The following is a 19215-nucleotide window of genomic DNA, read 5'->3' as shown; positions in this document are numbered from 1 at the left end:
TCCCACTTATTCCGGTTCCGGCCACGTAGGCCTGAACTCACCACTCTCTGACTGGAGCTACGCGGGCAATTGAACGAGTTCTCAGGGCAATCTTCGACCGGGACCAAGGGACATAGGGCCAAGGGACGACCATTTTATGTATGATTCTGAAGTTTGAAGATAATTTTACATTGTGTAGTCTTTGGAAAGTAGCATTTAGTGGTGGTTAGCACAGGCAACCAGAATCCTTCATTGTCGGTGACTTGAATGGTTGAATACGAATGTTTTAATAGATTTGTGGTTGGTTCAGGTAACCACATAGTTAATTGTTAGTAAAAATTCTATAAGTATTATTGTATTATGTTTCTTCTTATTTATTTCAATAATGTGAACAAAATGTAAAAATGTACAAGTTATAATTTGCAGTGACGGGATTTACAAGGTTATTTCATATAATACTAGCAAAAGGAACATAGGAAAAGCTTCACAAAAATAATTATATAATATTTCTTGAAAGTAATAGGTACATCATTATAGAAATTATATTACATGAACAGTCACATTGAAACATTATAAACATTTCACAACAATTTCACTCCAATATAAATAATAAAGAGTATGTCTGCAAGAATTGTACTCTCCAGTAATTCTCACAATATCATCTTTGCTAAAAAAAAAAAAAAAAAAAAAAAATATATATATATATTAATGTACAGTACCGTAATCTGGGGCAACATTGTCCATTGAGTCTAACTTTGGCCCACCATTGGTAAAAAGTTATAACATTTATATATACCTTAAAAGAATTATCTGTGCACATGGAGTGAATACATTATAAACACCAAACTATGACAAGTGTGTTGATAAACCATAAAAAAAAAGAAAAGGATTATAAAAGGCCTGGGGGTTAGCCTGCAAGGCCCAATAAAATTAATTATTGTAATTTTTAAAGAACATGTTTGGCATAAATGACTACATCAACAAATCTGTAATAAGTGTACTTACCAGTTCTTCCACAGTATATGAATTTTCTGGTTTTAAAATCTGAAGTCAAACCTAGCAGCTTGTTACATCTAGAACAAAACAGTGGTGCGAATAGGGCATTGTAGTCTTCCCAGCTAACCTAGAGGTGGATTACAGAGTAACAATCTGCTACTTTGTAACTGATACATGCCTGTATCAAGTACTACAAACGAGTACACTATTCAAGTATCAAGTACTTTAGAAGAATGGCAAGAATGTAGGGGTGGAAGCGCAGGGGAAGGCATTGAAGGAGAGGCGCAGAGCGAAATTGTTACGAGTCGTTTTGTTTATTGTTCCATATCAAAGTACGCTCAGTGCGCAGTGCGTGCTTCTTGCGAAGACTGAAGACTCAGATTGTCGTGGGCTAGTCGACTAGTCCCTGAAAATGCTGCTATCCTGCCGGCAACTCAGGGTTCGGTAGAGGGGGGTTCGGGCCGCGTGGCCGAGGGACTTAGTCTCCAGAGATGAAATGAGAACAACTCGAATAAAGTTTGATGGTCCTTTATACTCAAGATGCTGAACACTTTACATGGTGCTGCCGCGTTTCCGTCTGTGACTATTTCTATGTGGATCGAAACCCAGTTCTACGCACTGATCTGGTTAAGAAAATTAACGGACGTCCCGCCCGTGACGACTATTACTCCCACAGTAAGGAATATAATTCTTATGACCCGCGCGCGATAGGATGTCTGTCTGACTGTACTCCACACTGGCCAGAAAGAAATTAAAAGCACAGAACCTATGACGGCGAATGACCAGTTTGAAAAAATGAACCGCCACTCGCCAGAATTGAGAGCAGAACACACGTGCGTGAAATTAATAAGATGTGAGCTTACGACTGAATAGCAAATTAACAAGCTCGACTGCAAAGTTGAAAAAACGTCTCCGCACGGCAAAGTCTAGAACCACTGGTAATACCACGCCCGCTTTTCTCACCGTCCTGGAGTGGCGTCACCAACACGTCCGTCGCCTCTCGTGCCGGGTCCACGACTGCCCTCCCACTCCCCTGCCGCGCTTGAGCGCCCGCGTCTCACCCCTTCTCCGCGAGCCCGCGGAACACGCTGATTGGTCACAGGTGAAAGCCGCGGCCTTGGCGCCCGGTGAACAATTAAAACTTACACAAATACACAACCCTTCAATACAAAATTAATTATAATAAAAATATAAGCAAAATATATACAAAAAACGTAAAAAAAAAAATTTACAATAAATAATATGTCAAATCCTGTATGGAAATAAAATGTCGAACGTCACTCTCACTTGCGTCGCACAACACACGCAAGAGATGGCACTGGCGAGGCGTAACGGCCTGAAGGAGCCGGGGAGACAATTGGGTCGACTTCAAGTTAACGAGTAAGAACTCGACACATGTTGCTAAGAGTCTTCGACGATAACAATTAATTGGCTTTGAAGCCGAAACTGCGTAACTCAATTACGCTGTCCTTAACTCTGGACATGAAATTACGTAATAAATGCAATTGGGATAAAATTAATTAGTTAACGAGTCGCACGAAATATCGTGTGACAGAGTGGGTTCGGCGCAGAGCTGGTAAAAGGATTTTAAGAACTTACACTATTGCTTGGATTTGGATGTAGCGCGAAAGTTGATGGCTCTGCATTCGCGGAGCGTCCGACCCCTGCGAGCTTCCGACGGTAACTCAACTTGAGACCGCCCTGCGGCCTCGCGCCTCAACACATGCAACGCGGGAAAACAGCCCAAACCAGTTTTGGACTTACATGACATATTTCACAATATATGATTCTCTACAATTGGACATAATTTCCCTTGAATTAATTATCTTTTAATTGTTATTAATTTAGTTGTTTTTGATTTGAACAAAATAATTACATATTTAATTAGGCGCATTGTCACACCCAGCCGGGCGCTGTCGTCGCTTTGGTGTTCGTCGCAGCGCACTTTTACCCACTCGGCTGACATCACGCTCGGGCGTGTTCGATGCACTTAAGAGTAAGGTTTGTTGTGACATAACGGCCTGCGTCAGTTGGCGTTAGTGTCTAGCGGTATTCTGGGAGACTACCACATCGAGGGGTGCAAGCTAGCCTGGGAGCTATGGCGGCGATGATTAGGGCATGTGGCAAATTAAGCGATTAGCGATTAGTCCGGACGGTGCGTTATACGAAAGACTTACTAATTACAGAATAGAAAATTATAGATAACACTGAAATGGACACTTAAGCGTGGTTGATGGCAAACACGAACACTAACACTGAAATCTGACAATGAAGTTACTACAAGCGAGTTCCTGGCTTGGGATGAAGTTAGTCCCAACATTCAGGGAAATTACGTTAATCGAGGCTCGTCCTCGTTGTGGCGTGGGCCACGTTAAGCTGGGTACGCGCGCGGTGGTACCTGACATGGTAACTCACCCGCGACCGCGGCACGTCCCAGGATGTGATGCGTTCTTAAGTTCAGTTTCGCATTAGGCGCAATTCCGCCCCGCGTGGGCAATATACAAGTTCTCCATAGATATTTAAAAAGGCGTGAAGTGCAGGTGCCTCGTCGAGCTGCCTAAAAACACTATCATTTACGTATCACACGTGAAAGACTTTAGTCGAGTCGCACATTTTAGTTAAGGACCGTACGATACATCGTATGGCTGGTTAGGGTCTACCGTGGAGCTGACGAAAGAAGATTCAGAAATATTACCGATGGACGTTACATGTGGAATCTGGCACGAAATTTGGATGCTCCCTGTGCGCGGGGCTACCGGCCCTGGTGAGTGCTGGAAGGCTACTGACGATTCACCCTGGCAACTGGGCCAGGGAGGGGGAAAATCCGCGGGAAACTACGGAGCGCGGGAAGATGATGCCGGCCAGTTTTGTGAACGAAAAGAGTTTATAAAATCCTTAATTAATTATTAAATACTATTTGCCATGTTAAAAGTTTTAGTTAGTGTTTAATAATTAAATTGCATATGCACTGAATTCCCTTTTGCACATTGCCATACTAGGCCGGGCGCTTCGTGAATACAGCCGGCCGTGACTGAAGTCATGCCGTTCGAGGCACTGCACTATGCTACACTCGCGGGCGTGTTCGTAGCACTGGCACTGATTCAGGTGTTGAGGACACCTAACGGCCTGTGCTCTCAGAGGGAGCACCGACGGCGGCGTCATGTCGACCCTATTTTTGACGTGATAACATCATATATATCTATGAACACCGGCTGCACACACTAAAAAGCATGACTCATTGTTACGTTCCAACTGAGCCGGGCGGGCTAACGAGAGCGCGGAACAAGCGATGGAGAGGCATGATCGGCTTGTGACGCATCTATCTCTCTTCCACTCAATCGGCCGATGCGTCCGAGTAGAAGAGAGACAGCACACAACGTACACTTGAACTGTCTTGTCAACTTTGCGGTGCGAGGGGTTTTGGGTTCGAGTCCCGGGTAATGCATGGGTGTTATTTACATACCGAGATTTGATTGATAAGAATATGATAAAGATTTGAAACGGACAAATTAACCTATGGCCATGGGTTTCAGTTTGTAGGCCACGTTCATATTTAAAAATAATTTGTCAACTGTTTATAAAGTGAAGTGAAAAGTTAATGTGGTTTGTATGCAAATTTTCATCAATGTTTTCTTATGACATTATCACGTACAATTATCATCCGTAAACCGACTTTGAAAAAAACACTTTTTTCTTTACATTTATTTTGGTTTCTACAAAAAAAAACCTTATCCTAAAGTTTTTGTGAGATTTTCTTTCTTAAACCATTTTTATATAATTTGTTTTTTGACATTTTTCAGTTTTTTTAATTTTTTAAATCTTTCAATAATTTTATTTTGCCGAAGGTTAATGTTAAACGGTTTTGAATTATGCCCATAATGCCATTAGAAATTGCGCCTGCTTGTCTGCCAAAATTTGAATTTCAACTGTCAAGGGTTTTATGTTTTTAGTAATTGTGTTGTTTAATTTCATAATTTGAATAATAGGTGTTACGGATTTTGTAGATTTTCCAATAATATATGACGTTTCTTTTCTAGACAATGGAAACATGGAGTGACGTTATTTTAGAATGGGTAAGTGTGTATTTTCTTTTATGAAATTTGTCGTTACATACTAACTGATATAAACTAACTTGTTTGTACTTATAATTTTAATTTAGGGCCTTCCTTCATGTATAGTGCCACGATTTTGTCTGCTATTCAAAATTATGGTAGAATTTGGAAGTTATAAAGAATTACGAGCACCATTACAGGCAAGCATCTGCATGTAATATATTTCGCCCTCTCAAATTCATCCAGGCTTGTCGTACGAGTGTTGTTGGATTTTCCGCATTGGATTTTCTTACTTGTAGAATGGAATTCTCGAAATTTGTTATCTTCTACAAACATGATAAAGAAATAAAACAAAATCTAAAGCTAATTTGTTACTTGTGCCAGCTCAGCCTAAAACAAATTAATAAAATCCTGAGAAAAAAAAGTGCGTTTCTGTTACTTCACAAGACAATTCTTTAAAAGATATAGCAATGTTTCAAGAAGTCTAATAGTATTTTACAGTTTTAGCTGTTTGTTAGATTAACTAGGTTATTATAAAATACTTTTAATTAAAAGGTAACTATCGAATGTTGAGTCTTTTTAAAATGGAAAGAAAAAAATCTGAAAACATGGTTTTCACACACTGCACAACACATCCAAAAATTTACTCTCAAGGGATGGTTTTGTAATTTACAATACCTATGAAGTCATGCAATCGCCAGGATTCATTGTTTATGTTAACCGTGTGATTTTTTATAAATTTTTTGAGAACTTTAGTCAATGTAGGTGTTGTAAAAAATAAATTTGTTTAAATAATGTCTATTGCAGTTGTAAGGAATTTTTAATGCTTGTATTTCATCTGTGTTGTTTTATCAGAATCAGTATGTAATTGTGTTACAAAACACAGATTTGTTACATGCAGTAGCAGTAACCTGACTTTCAAAAAAAAATTGGTTGTCTGTAAAGTCGGTTTACGGACGATAGTTTAACGTGACGTCATGACAAAACATTGTGCCGTCACCCGCGGTCTTGGCTTCGAGACCTGGGCGGGGCCTAGTGGGAAGTGGTGGTGTGTGGGTATGTTCCGGTGGGCGCCAGGCTAGCACAGTCGTTAACCAATGGTTTTGGGCGTGGATACTTTCTGCCCCGGCGTGGACCACTAGGCCTTCGGCTGTGATTGAATTTAAGAGGGGGGTTTTCGTAGAGTTAGTTATCCAGTACTCTCCTTACACAATATAGTACACTGATCCTTAGCTGGAGGGGTTTTATTCGCTGTGAGCACTGAGTTACACATTACAGTTCACACAATTTGAGAGGCACTATACTTTACATTATACACTTGAAAGTTCCGCCCTTACGCCATTTCCACCCATAGCAACGGTGGGAAGGGGGGTGATTGGGGGCGGCCAATCCCGTAAGCTTAGTTCTTAGCAGCGGCCGGGTCGCTTGTGTGAGCCGCGGTCCGTGTTAAATTACTTGCGAATGCCCATGAAGTTAGCATCGGCACTTGTGTGCGCGATGTTATTACTTGTAGTAAATGAGGGGCGGGAGTCGGCCCGTACCGTGAATAGACACTGCGCGGTGGACCGGAGTCGCGTCGCCCAGTTTAAATCTGAGCGGCCGGGTTAAGCCCTGCACCGTAAATGAACGCGGACGCACACGGGAAGCTGAAAAAGGAAGGTTTGGTTAGTGACTATATTTACCAGCGTTACTTGGTGGTTGGAAAGCGATGATGGCTTCCCGTGGCACTAAGGACGTCCGGCCCGGTTCGCGAGTAGTTCGATACTGGCGTGCTAGCCTTGGCGCGGGGGAGAGGTAGGTTGATCCCGCGCGCCAAAGTTCGTCGTTTACTGTTATATTTATTTAAAGATAACTTAAAGAGATCATAACCCTTACAATGTTCACACAATAATTACTAAGGCTTAATTCTAATGGCGGAAGGCCTATAATAATCGTAGTTACATTAATTGTATTTAAATGTACTTAAAAGGAAGGAGAGTCAAGTTGGAGACGGTTTGTTAGTTAACCAACTACTCCAGCAGTTACAGACAAGTTAGAACGGGGGGGGGGGGGGGGAAATGATGATGGAAGAGTTATTTAATTAGTTTAGGCGGAAGGTTGCAAAGGGAGCACTTGCTACGTGTGATTTCAAGTTCCCCACGGAAGTAAGTGGCACACTCCTACGACACACTTTTCTTGTGAAGAGTTTGTAAAAATTAGGGTAATTACTGGGCTCCCTTAATTACTCGTCTATACGCGAGGGGCACTCGAGCCCTCAGTAATTACCGCAGTTTACCTTTGTGGTACGGAGTGGCGGGAAGCTCACTTGACTCCGACCGGGTGGCTAGGGGCGCGCTTCGTTAGCGGGACTAAGTACGGGCGGTCGCAAGTCGGGCTTGAAGACGGCCTCCGGCCGGACGACGTCAATTGATAAATGATTGCATACTTTTATGAATAAAATTGACTTATCTTTATTTAATTATCACTATTTTGTATGGATACAAAGAAGGAGTGAAATGAAATTTACAATTTAATTGATAAATGTACTTTTATTTGCACTCATTAATTCAAAAATGTTTATTACTTTAACAAACATTTTATTTTAACTATAAATTGTATACATGTTTGCTATTTAACTTCTTCCAATCTGTGTTATTCTGTTAAGGATAGGATGATGATAGGAATAGTAGGAAACGAATGGGAGTGTTTCCTGTTTAATGTGCCTTGAAAAAGTCTAATTGATGGTTGTACCAATCGAGTGGAAGAGAGATAGATGCGGCGCAAGCGTACAATGAGCGTAATGGGACAAAGTGTAACGGGACAATGAGTCATCCTTTTTCGTGCGTGCAGCTGGCGTTCGATTTTTTAGCCATCACGTCAAAAGGAATTTTTATCTTTGAAACATGTGATGACAATTCCTTTTATATTTCATGGTACAACATACAAAAAAAAATTAATATTGTTACAATCCTTTTAATAAAGACAACTGTTGGGTAACTAAAAACCTAAGGAATGTTACACTATGGATGACAAAGCTAAATGATATTATTGAAGATCGAATGAAAATTTGCACTTCTTGCCGCTCAGAGTTAAGAAGGAAACAAATCATGCTCAAGTTCTGAAAGTTATACAAATATTCATGATGAACCATTGGCAGAAAATGTAAATATAAAACCAGGCTGTCTCAATAAAAAAATTTTTAACATAACACAAAAACAAATTTTGGAGTGTATCCTTATTATCTATAGTAATGGCATCATTTTCCTAAAAGCCACCAACCAGTGTGTGTTTGCAAAGCTGAAAACATTTTTGTGAAATACAAAATACATCACTTAATCCTTCAAATGAAACATAACTATACTAGGGTTATAACGGTTTGTTACATACAAAAATAAAGATGTTGCGCCAATTTTAGTTTTTGTTTTATATTTTTTTCACAGTAGAATGCTGCATTGACAAATCCAAACACTTTTCCAATCTTTCTCACTCGTTCCACTCGTACATCCGCCTGTCGAAAACTGCTTGCAGCTTGCGCAGTGTACAATAATGCCTATCTCATCTTCAACATATTCTGCCAGAGCTGTTAAAAGATTTGGCTGTGAGGAACAACATATGGTTTCTGCGTTACTCTGTCCCAGACCATTCAACACGTGCTGTGCAGCAGCATCTTAAGAAATACCTTTCCCTGCACGATAGGTGGTCCAATTGCATGGCTGCCTTGATCGCTGAGCCTAAAATCTCTGGATTTCTGTCTATCGGGTCACATTTAACGCCACATCAACGTGATCTGGTTTAGATGGTTGCGGAAGACAACGCATAATGGCGGCTTGCAAACTTCTGAATGTTGTGCCACAAATATTCGCAAGTTTGGTGGTGGTACTTTGATCTGTTTTGAAGGTGAGACATGTTTGTTACACAGCAAACTCGCACTTGTGCTGAGCAACTTGTAACCTATGTCCGTCAGTTATTTCCCACTTCACTACGATCATGCGTCCAGTGATGCCTACATGCACGTGAAATTTAAAAAAAAATATGTGCTATTATTTGCACCTGAAACTTTGGAATGTTGTTGTTTCCTGACATGTGTTGCTTAACATAAATTGTTTGTTTTAACATTTCCTGCGACTCATTAAATTTATGCCGAGCAATTTCCAAACCTCTATTTATTTTTCTCATTTATTAAATGTATACATAGGTATAGCAACAGATGTTTAATTTTTTTTTTGTCTATAGGTGAACTGCTTGAAGTTTGTGAACAGTGCAAAATCTCTTAAGGAGCTTGAAGTTGGAAAATTCATCCAATGTTTTTTTACGTGAGTATAGATAAAATTCATTGTTTTTCCAGTATACTACCTACCTATTTTATGTTTACACACTAAGACATTAAATATTTAATTAATTTGTTAGCTCATCCTTCACATATCATTGTGTTAGACTTGCTAATCTTGGGAGGTGAACTTATTTCATTAATAATAACTTTCAATATAACCCTCTGCTTATAATGTTTTCCTACTTAAATCATATTTTTTAAGATGTGGTGTGAAGTTTGTTAATTGTTAATTACATTACTCAAAGACTTATTTATGATTCTCAAATGAAAGAGTTTGAATTTAACTTTAACCTTTATTCTCTTCCCGAACAAAAATAAATTGCTGAGCTACTGAAAGGTGCGACTTCTCGGCCCAGCTCACAAACAACGACTAACTAAACAAAGCACATTACAAAATAAGCATACAAAAGTCCTTCAAGCATTACATTGCTATGAACTTCCCCAGTAAAAACACTTTCCTATTGGCTACAAAAATTATTCTTCAACTATCATTCAGTGATTCCCAGTTCAGCAGGCCTTCTTCCAGTTCTGTCACCTGTCTCTGTCTTGCTCTTGCACAGGATGCGATAAAGTATCATCTATCGTTTCGGCACCAAGGCATTGGGCCTCTTTCTTTCTTTCACAGCACCGCTGTCCTGTGTTATAAAACGTCACCAACACACTATTAACCACATACATGAAATTATAATTATGAAAAGAACACTTAAATGCTATCAACTACTGAAAATCACACTTGTATATATAATAACCTAGTTAAAAAAAATGATAATTGGTAAAAACATTGTTAAGACTTCTCTAAATAAAATAATTAAAGACCAAAATAAATATTCTTAATGATAGAATATAAATATAAAACTAGGTTACTCTGACCTTGTACTTACATAAAAAATACTCATAAAAGTTGAGAAGGGCAGAGTCTTGCAACATTACGAAGTCCTATATCTTTCTTACAAAGACAATGTATTTATTTCCTGCATATAACATTGATGTCCCTCGGCTTGAGGCCCCCTGTTCCCTGCTTGCGTGAATGTTCAATTATGCCCGTACTGCTCTGCGGAGAGTGGGTCCAGGCCAACGTGGCCGGGACCGGGAACTGCGGGACCTGGAGGGAGGAGTTAGGTGGATAGTAATCTTGGTAAATTGTTCCAATAACAATTCGGTGCTGACGGTTTTCACGAGCCCCTTTTATTAACGGATTAAGGCCCTGTCACAGCCTGGCGAAATCACCGCGGAGCCTGCTCCCCTCCCACGGCGACTCAGACTCACGTAACACCGTAAGGTCCGTTATGACGTCCCGGCACCGATGTCGCTTACACGTAATGTTAGTCCCGTTACGTTACACCTCGAAGAAGTGCGGTGCGCGTGCGTCCTGGTACGTAACGTATGGTCCGGAACTCTCCGCGAAATACGTCTCCCAGAGATTCGTAAACTCAGTAACGCGGCGAATGACTCGCGGGGGCAGCTTGACTGCCGTGCCCGGTTGGTAACGTCACTAGACGACTCGTAAACTCGGTAACGCGGCGATTGACTCGCGGGGCAGCTTGACTGCCGTACTCGGTTGGCAATGCCACTAGATAACTCGTAAACTCAGTAACGCGGCGAATGACTCGCGGAGGAAGCTTGACTGCCGTGCTCGGCTGGTAATGCCACTAGATAACTCGTAAACTCAGTAACGCGGCGAATGACTCGCGGAGGCAGCTTGATTGCCGTACTCGTGAACTGCAAAACGAGAAGAGGCCACGAGCTCCGGGTACGCGCCTCGCGAGCTGCGCGGAGCGGCGTCCTCGACCGTCCTCGTTCGAGCCCTGAACACGACTGACTCTCCCCGCTAGCCCGCGGGCCGGCGCCCGCGGGTTGCGGGGAGGGGAGGGTAAAACGGCCGGCGTGGGAGAGAGCTCCGTCTCGCGGCGCGCCAGGCTGCAATTACATACTACATCCTTGCAGACACACAGAATAATCACAGTTAACGAACATTAATTACAACCAGTTTATAGAGTTAATAAATTATACACAATATTTACATACGTTGAGGCCCGCGACCATTTGAAAAATATATACAAAAAATTATACAAAAACACAAAATCAACTCTCGCACAGTTAGCTCACTAGCCCGCTAGGGCGCACGCGGGTGCGTCCCTGGCCGTCGCACTTCACTGGGGGAAAACACACTGCCTCAGGTCCCCGTCGGTGGCCAGGTACGGCCTCTGCACCTGAGAGGGTACGACGACTGTCGTCAACATTTAACGAATGATGCATTTTCTGCTTACAACATTTGCGTTTTAAAATTCAATAAATGCAAAAACAAAGTTTTGAAAATCTCTAACTAGCCCAACACTTATCCTATCTATGTAGTTTTAATATGTTTAAAGGTGTATGTTACACTTTACGTACATTTTTGTTTACGGTCACTACTATACCATAAAAGTAGATTGTTCAGATAGAATTGTATGCAAAAACATAACATGAGTTAAGCCAAAATGCTAGTGTTACATGGCTAGCGCTATATATCGAAGGTACATAAAGTTTTACAGTTATATGTCAGTTGGCACCCTTGTTAAAAAAAATATATCTTCCATTTTTTTTTTTAACCATTCTAGTGTGTTTTCAGATGTATGTAATAATTCCTGCTACATTTTAGCTTGCCAACTATTCTTCTATGGAAAAACATGAACATTATTTCTTATTGTTGATGAGTATATTTTATTTGTGGATAGGAATTCCAAAATTACACATTTTCAAGTGGCAAAAAAATTGGAAATAGGCTTTCCCAATTTAAACATCATCTTAAGACAATTTTATAGAAAATTGGCAGTATGTCTTTAAACACAAGTAGAATAGAAGCTGGAAGCACGATAAAGTTGAAAAATTATTGGCTTTTTAAGAAAACACAAGCATTAAGTGTACCCATCTGTGGTTTTAAGATTAAATTTGATTATACAGCTTGATGAGTCCACTGGTATAAAGTTCAAACACTGACAAGTGCTAAATTGATATTTCTTGCTTATAATGTTTTTTTTTTCTTGAAAAACTGTATAACAGGGTTCTACTGTATTCGTTAAAAGGTACAAAAAACCAGCTACTTTTTCTCAGCTGGTAGGACTGTCTCAAACACATTTAAACATTTTTTTACTACCTATTAAATGATATATTATTGCAGTTTTTAAGGACAAGATTATTATTTGTGATTTGCACCGAGTGGTACTGTCAGAGTCAAATGTTTTGGCGGTTAGTGTCGCCGATTATCTATCCTTTTGTAATAGCAAAGGTCATACATAGTACCTGACACTCATGCCATTTTGGGAGTACACAGACAAATAGTACAACACTAAAGTCTCCACGCACAACGGATTATCATTCGTCAAAACTTGTGATGCAAACAGTACTGCTATTTGTTGCTGTAATTCAACAGATGTATTAGATAGCCTATGCACCCTTAACATTAACACATTTGCGAAGGAAAAACTTTTTTTAACAGAAACAAATGCTTTGTTTTAAACTTTTAATTGTTTGATATTTTTATTAGTTATAGTATGTTTTGTATTTCTTTTGCTTAGTTAGGAAACATGCAAAGATGAAAGAGTGATTGATATTAGACGTAGCCTACCGTAAATTAAGACATTCATGTTGCAAATTAGGCAAATTTGAAGTGTATGGGATTATTGTACTTGTAATACATTGAGCAAAGTGGCGCAACAGTAAAACATTGGATTCTCATTTGGGATGAATAGTCTGTTATCCTAATACCAATATTCCTAAATTCTGGGATGGCTCCTTACAATAAAGCAGCAGCAATTTATTCCCCGATTTCCACGAATGGTTTGATGTATATCCGTCTTGAATGACCTAGCCAAAGAGATGTAACCAAAATAAAAATGAAATAAAGTCAATCTCATTTAAACTTATAGTTAATGGGAGTTTAATATTTTTACAGGAAGACCTGCAAGAACTATACTTCACAGGAAGATGTCTGGGAGTTCATGCAGAAATTTTTTTCATGTAAGTTATTAGTCTTGTAAAATTTTCTTTCTAAATGTGTAATCTCTGCTATGTGCTAATTTTGTTCATGGAAAATATGCAAGACAGGCAGTGCATGATACAAGTGAGCAATCTGCCTGCCAAGGCAGCCAAGGTACAGATACTTGTCTCATTGTTTGCTAATCCTGGGCTGTGTCGATGGAAGCAAATGTTCTCTGTGTGGCATGCTAAACAATGTTCGGTTATAATTTTTGTAGGCTCACCACTACCTCATTTTAGTTGTTGGTATTTTGTTTTAGCTTTTTTCATGTCAGCAAACGTGTGTTAGATTTTATTTTTATTATTTTAATTTTATTTAAATTATACATATTTACTAATAGTGGAGGGCCAAGGTGGTAGACACCGTACATAGATACAAACAAATACAAAAAGAAATGCTAATATAATAAACAAGTACACAGTAAATGAGGTAGTAAAAAAGACATACAATATGACGTAATACCTAATGGTAATGGAAATATTTGAAAGAGAAGGTAAATTAATAAATATCAATAATACACATAATGCACTACAATACAATGGATAAGTTACGGCTGTTATGTAAGTATTAAAACTAAGATAATTATTCAACTATTAGACAGATCATTGCTATTAAGAAAAAAATCAAATTAATTTGATTAACATATGCTTGTAAGGAATGGACACTAAATTCTTTTTCTACAATTGGAAAAATACTATTTATTCTGTTAAAATTACTATACTAATCTGTATAAAATGTTAGTGTTTTTACTAGGTAATACATAATAAAGGATGACTGCGACTATTGAATATAGGAACCCTTATGCCAATATTTTCAAACAAATGATTGCAATCTAACTTGTGTTTTAAGCAGACACATACAAATTTTGCATCTAAAATGTTCCTTCTAAAGCCTAATGAGCCTAGTATTGAAATTAGGTTTAAAATATAATTAGTAAATTTTTGATTAATATAATTGATTAATTTGATTTGTAATTTGTCAATTTTGACACTGTTGGAATTACTTGAATTGTTCCAAATAATGGATTTTTTTTTTTGCATAACTAGACGGAGCATTAAAATAAACTACCCACGTAGTTCTAGGTTTTTATGAGACTCTAAATTGAGGAACTTGCCTCCCATCAAGGCATTTGGGTTTGATTCTTGGGTAGGGGAGGGGGGGGGGGGGTTGGATCAGCTTTGGGTTTTTCAAAAGTGGGTAATGTGGTGGCAGTTGTTCAGGGTGACCATCCGGCCAGAAGATAGGAAAACCTTGAATTAGCCGGAAATTTTTTTGGTGCCTGGAAAACCGGTAGAAACCTGTGAATTATTGAAAGCCATCAGGAAATATTTGTTTGTCCAGCAAGTTGAAAAGTTGAAAAACTGCTGGTCGTGCCTACGAACTGCGTCACTAATGCCATTTTTGAGCGCTGTTTACTGGGAACCTCCGCGGCGGATGTGAGGAATGCGACCTGTATTTAGATAATACAATGGGTTGCACTGGTAGTGGGAGGAAGTCGCTTCACATTTTTTTTCTTATCTTGTGTTTCTTTTTCACTTTAACATAGAGGGTAATAATAAACAGGAGCCGCTACTTAAAACTATTATTACCTTGTGTGTCATATGAAAGACTGGATGCTCTGTTGCAGAATAAAAAAAAAAAAAATGCTTAACATGGATAAAACTGGACTAGCAAAAGTTGCCATAATTATTTTTTATCATTAAGGTTCTTAATAAGTTATTTAAGGATTATGATAAGAAAAGAACATTTTTGTTTATTAAGATTTGACCCTTCAGTTAATTTTTATATACATTTGTTCTACAGCCAGTATTATACTGATTGTTAGTGAATAGTAAAAAAAAAAGGATGGACAAGAACACAAAATCCCAAAAGAAGCTTGAGCAACCTTGTCTACAGCCTCAGATAAGCCTCTTTTAGGATTATGACGTCACCGTTGCAATTTCCGTTACGGTCGCCATCTTGAAAATCTTTATTTATTATCCGAATTTAAAGATTAAAATTTTAAATTTATAAAAAATTCAATTAAAAAAATTTTAATAATTATTTTTAACATAAAAGACAATAAAAAGTCCTCGGTTTGAACCCATCAAGTGCAAAAAAAAATGGCGACATGCTCCTTCCTCCATGGTGGCTGCTGGCAGACTGACTCCCACCACTTATGTCAAAGTATATATATTGTCACCTAGTATGACGTCATGTCCACCATCTTGGAAATCCGTAATTTTTGACGTGACGTCTAATAAATCGATGAACGCCGGCTGCACGCACGAAAAAGTGTCCCGTTACGCAGTGTCCCGTTACACTCATTGTACGCTTGCGCCACATCTATCTCTCTTCCACTCGATTGGAACAACCATCGATTTGACTTTTTCGAGGCACATTAAACTTGAAACACCCCCATTCATTTCCTACTTTTCCTAGCATCGTCCTATCCTTAACAGAATAACACAGATTGGAAGAAGTTGAATAGAAAACATGTATAAAAGTTATAGTTAAAATAATCTCTTCGTTAAAATAATAAACATATTTAAATTAATGAATGCAAATAAAAGTAAATTTATCAATTAAATTGTAGATTTCCTTTCACTCCTTTGTATCCATACAAAATAGTGATAATTCAATAAAAATGATTCAAATTTATTCATAAAAGTATGGAATCATTTCATCAATTTTTTTATGACGTCACGTTAAACTATCGTCCGTAAACCGACTTTATAGACAACCATTTTTATGTTAGAAAATCGCGAAAATTTTTAAAAATCATTAAAAAAATTAATCAATCAAATTGAATAATAAAATTTTAATAAAAAAAATTACTTAAAAACCACTGTTGCACTTATCGTTACGGTCGCCATCTTGGATTATATAAATGTTGCATGTTTCGTTATGCCCCGCCATCTTGGTTGAGTACAATGTCATTATTACACTTTACGTTACGACCGCCATATTGAATCCTATTAATGTTGCATGTTACGTTACGGCCGCCATATTGAAAATCCATCATTTTTAAGTTAGAAAATCAGGAAATTTTTTAAAAATCATTAAAAAAATTAATTGGTGAAATTAAATAATAAAAATCTTTAAAAACACTGTTGCACTTTTCGTTACAAATAAAACTTAAAAAATCCATAATGTGCATATTTCAATCACTGAAAAGTAAACTATTAAGAATTTAAAGCTAGGAACAGTTTTTTTATATTACTCAACCAACAAACATACAGTTGAGAATTTTTATTCTTCATGTTAATAATTATTATTTTAATATGTAAACTTTCATCCCTGACAGCTGCTGAAGTAATTTTAGTAGTGCCCTATGGTTTGCTATATAATTTATACCAATGCCGACTTTTTGTAAAATTTTGATTTTGATTGCCACTGTCAGATTTTAAATAATGTATAAGAGCTACTAAATTATTTTCAGGGAATATACTTTTATCATAGAACAGAGAAATAATTTATTATATAAAGAAATACTTTCAGTTTTACATAATATTAAAAAGTTAAATTCCGTTTCAGCTCTGATACAACCAGAATCATTTAAAATACATATATTTTTTTGTTAACGTAGTAAAATATTTTGAAATTTTGTAGAATACCTTAAAAGTTTTGAAACAAAGCCTGGAATTTGGTTCTGACAATAGAGCAGCCACCTTGTAGTGAGTTGTAAGATTTTTTTTGGGTGTTTTGTCGTGGCCCCTCCCCCTTCTTTTTCCAACATTCCATCACTGCTGCATCATCATTACTGCACCTCGCATGGCCTCAATGTCAACTAGGTTTAAGCCTTAATCATTCATTCAAGTTTAGGAACTACTTTTTTGATATGCTGTAAACTTAACTGTACCCGGCTAAGACAGCAATCTGTTACTGTTATTTAAAAGTTACCAGTAAACATTTGAAAAAATTTCAGTGGCTAAAAAATTGGAATTAAGTTTTCAAATAGTTGCTCTTGATTATCTGCTAGATATTGTGCAGAAACAATCACACTGGTGAGAATTAAACCAATCATTTATTACTTTTTTTTTTGTGTTTATTAACATTTGTATTATTTCTGCAATATTGTGTTTTGAACTTAGGGTGACTATTTAATAACATACTCTAGTTGTGACTAGTGTCCCGTTCAAACGACACTGTTGAGGCACCTCCCGAGATTATTGAAATGTGCAGTATATTTAGTATTTCCAGTTTTATTAGAAGAACAGACAGTTTGGAACATTTATTTAATTGTTGACGTTTGTTTTGTGCATCTGCTGCGTCTGTTGCTGTGACGTCAGTGCAGCAGCACATCAATAGGTGGCGACATTTCAAAACCCAGGAACTTTTGAACAATTTGAAATACAAATAATCTTCTATGTTCAGCCGCCATGATGTGTGGATGCAGCAAGAGAAGCACTGCTATAATAAGTGTAAACCAGCTGGGAAAAAGTAGCATTCATAAAATATATTATAGTCAGGGAATACTTTAAAGTCATCACAAGCTATTTATATAGTGCAGCAATCTATGTGTTTTGTGTAGGAGTGTTTTCAGATATTAAGGAATCCTATTGTAAGTCCCTATCCTTCCTATACATAGCCCGTATAGTGATGATACTTAAGTGACGCCAAGGATGTAATCAGAAAAATGCAACATCCAATTGAAACAAACTAAAAATTGTTATAAACTAAACATCAACTATTTAAGACAGTAATTTATTTAATTGAACATTAAATATTTTTATTTCTAAAAAATCATATAAAGAGCAGTGAGGACACTCGCAACCGGTAGTCCTGTGAGTACAATATTGTGCTTACCACTAAACTAAACTAGTTTATTGAACTATTCTGTTGTACAATAATATAAATTTGGAGTTGACATTGAAAAAATTATTGAAAATACAAACGGTTGCAGTATTAATTTGCACATCAGTCCTGTTAATTATCAAGTTATGAAATAGTACATTTCTAATATCTGGTTTTGATAAATAGTGTTTTAAATACTATAGTAAAGTTCATTGAAGTGTTTGTGAAAGAGACACTGATACCCTGAGTTTTATGTTTGTATGATTGCAACTATACAAAGAGAGTAATTATTTGTATTGACATATTATATCTCAAACAGCTTAAAAAGTATTTTGTTTAATTATCTCAAAAATATTTTTAATATTGTGTGTATTTCTCCCCCTTTTAATATCAATTCAGGATAATTTATTATTATTATTGCTGTTTTGAATTGAGTTTCATGAGCTCAGTGCATGTTTGTATTAACTGCACACTCACCCAGTACACATATGTACAGAATCTGGATGTGTACAGATATTAATACCTGCACTGGTTTTGGGCACTTACACAATTTATATGATTTTCTTGCATAAATGAAAATAATTTTGAAATAAAGTTTTGTTGATTTATTACGTAGGTATTCCTTTAACTGAATGAAACATTGTTGCCATTTCACAATGATGACAGAATTAAGTATTGGAGATTTGGCGAGCCACCACATGAAATGCAAACATCTCAATCATTGTTTTTAGAACAGTGATGACTAACGAGTTCAGCATCTTTCAGCTACGACCACTAGCCAGGCACTTTACAATATGAACCCCTCCCAAGATTCTTTGCAGCTTCCTTCTAATGTGGAACTCCTCATATCTGTCTCCCTCACACAGACTGATAAATTTTGTGAGAAGAAAAAAAAATTTTGGTTCCCAAGCACAACGCACACCTGCCTTTCTCTCACTCACACACTGGGTGATGTGATACTATCAGCTGGTGCCACAGCTTCGCACACACAACTGGTAACATTAAATATGATTACAGACAAAAAGTTACAAAAATACATTTGTACCTCAGCATACTAGTGAACTATTTTAATAAAAAATTTATTCAAC

At 37.6% G+C, this 19215-nt stretch overlaps 1 protein-coding gene across 2 annotated transcripts in view; it reads left to right on the top strand.

Annotated features, from left to right (window-relative positions):
* The first annotated feature begins 4833 nt into the window (after positions 1-4833).
* The window catches only part of LOC134533226 (coiled-coil domain-containing protein 18-like), a 140440-nt gene continuing 126058 nt past the window's right edge, over positions 4834-19215 (top strand). Inside the window, exons 1-3 of one of the 2 annotated variants that reach the window (XM_063370624.1) lie at positions 4834-5048; positions 9240-9319; positions 13268-13332. In XM_063370624.1, coding sequence (XP_063226694.1) covers positions 5016-5048; positions 9240-9319; positions 13268-13332 — 178 coding nt within the window. In that variant the 5' untranslated portion in view covers positions 4834-5015. The remainder of the gene's footprint in view (positions 5049-9239; positions 9320-13267; positions 13333-19215) is intronic. The other variant, XM_063370625.1, reaches the window with a different exon arrangement.

The sequence above is a fragment of the Bacillus rossius genome, chromosome 6, assembly GCF_032445375.1.
Source record: "Bacillus rossius redtenbacheri isolate Brsri chromosome 6, Brsri_v3, whole genome shotgun sequence".
Classification (NCBI taxonomy): domain Eukaryota; kingdom Metazoa; phylum Arthropoda; class Insecta; order Phasmatodea; family Bacillidae; genus Bacillus; species Bacillus rossius.
Note: the sequence above shows the minus strand (reverse complement) of the source record. Positions and strands in the feature narration are given on the sequence as shown.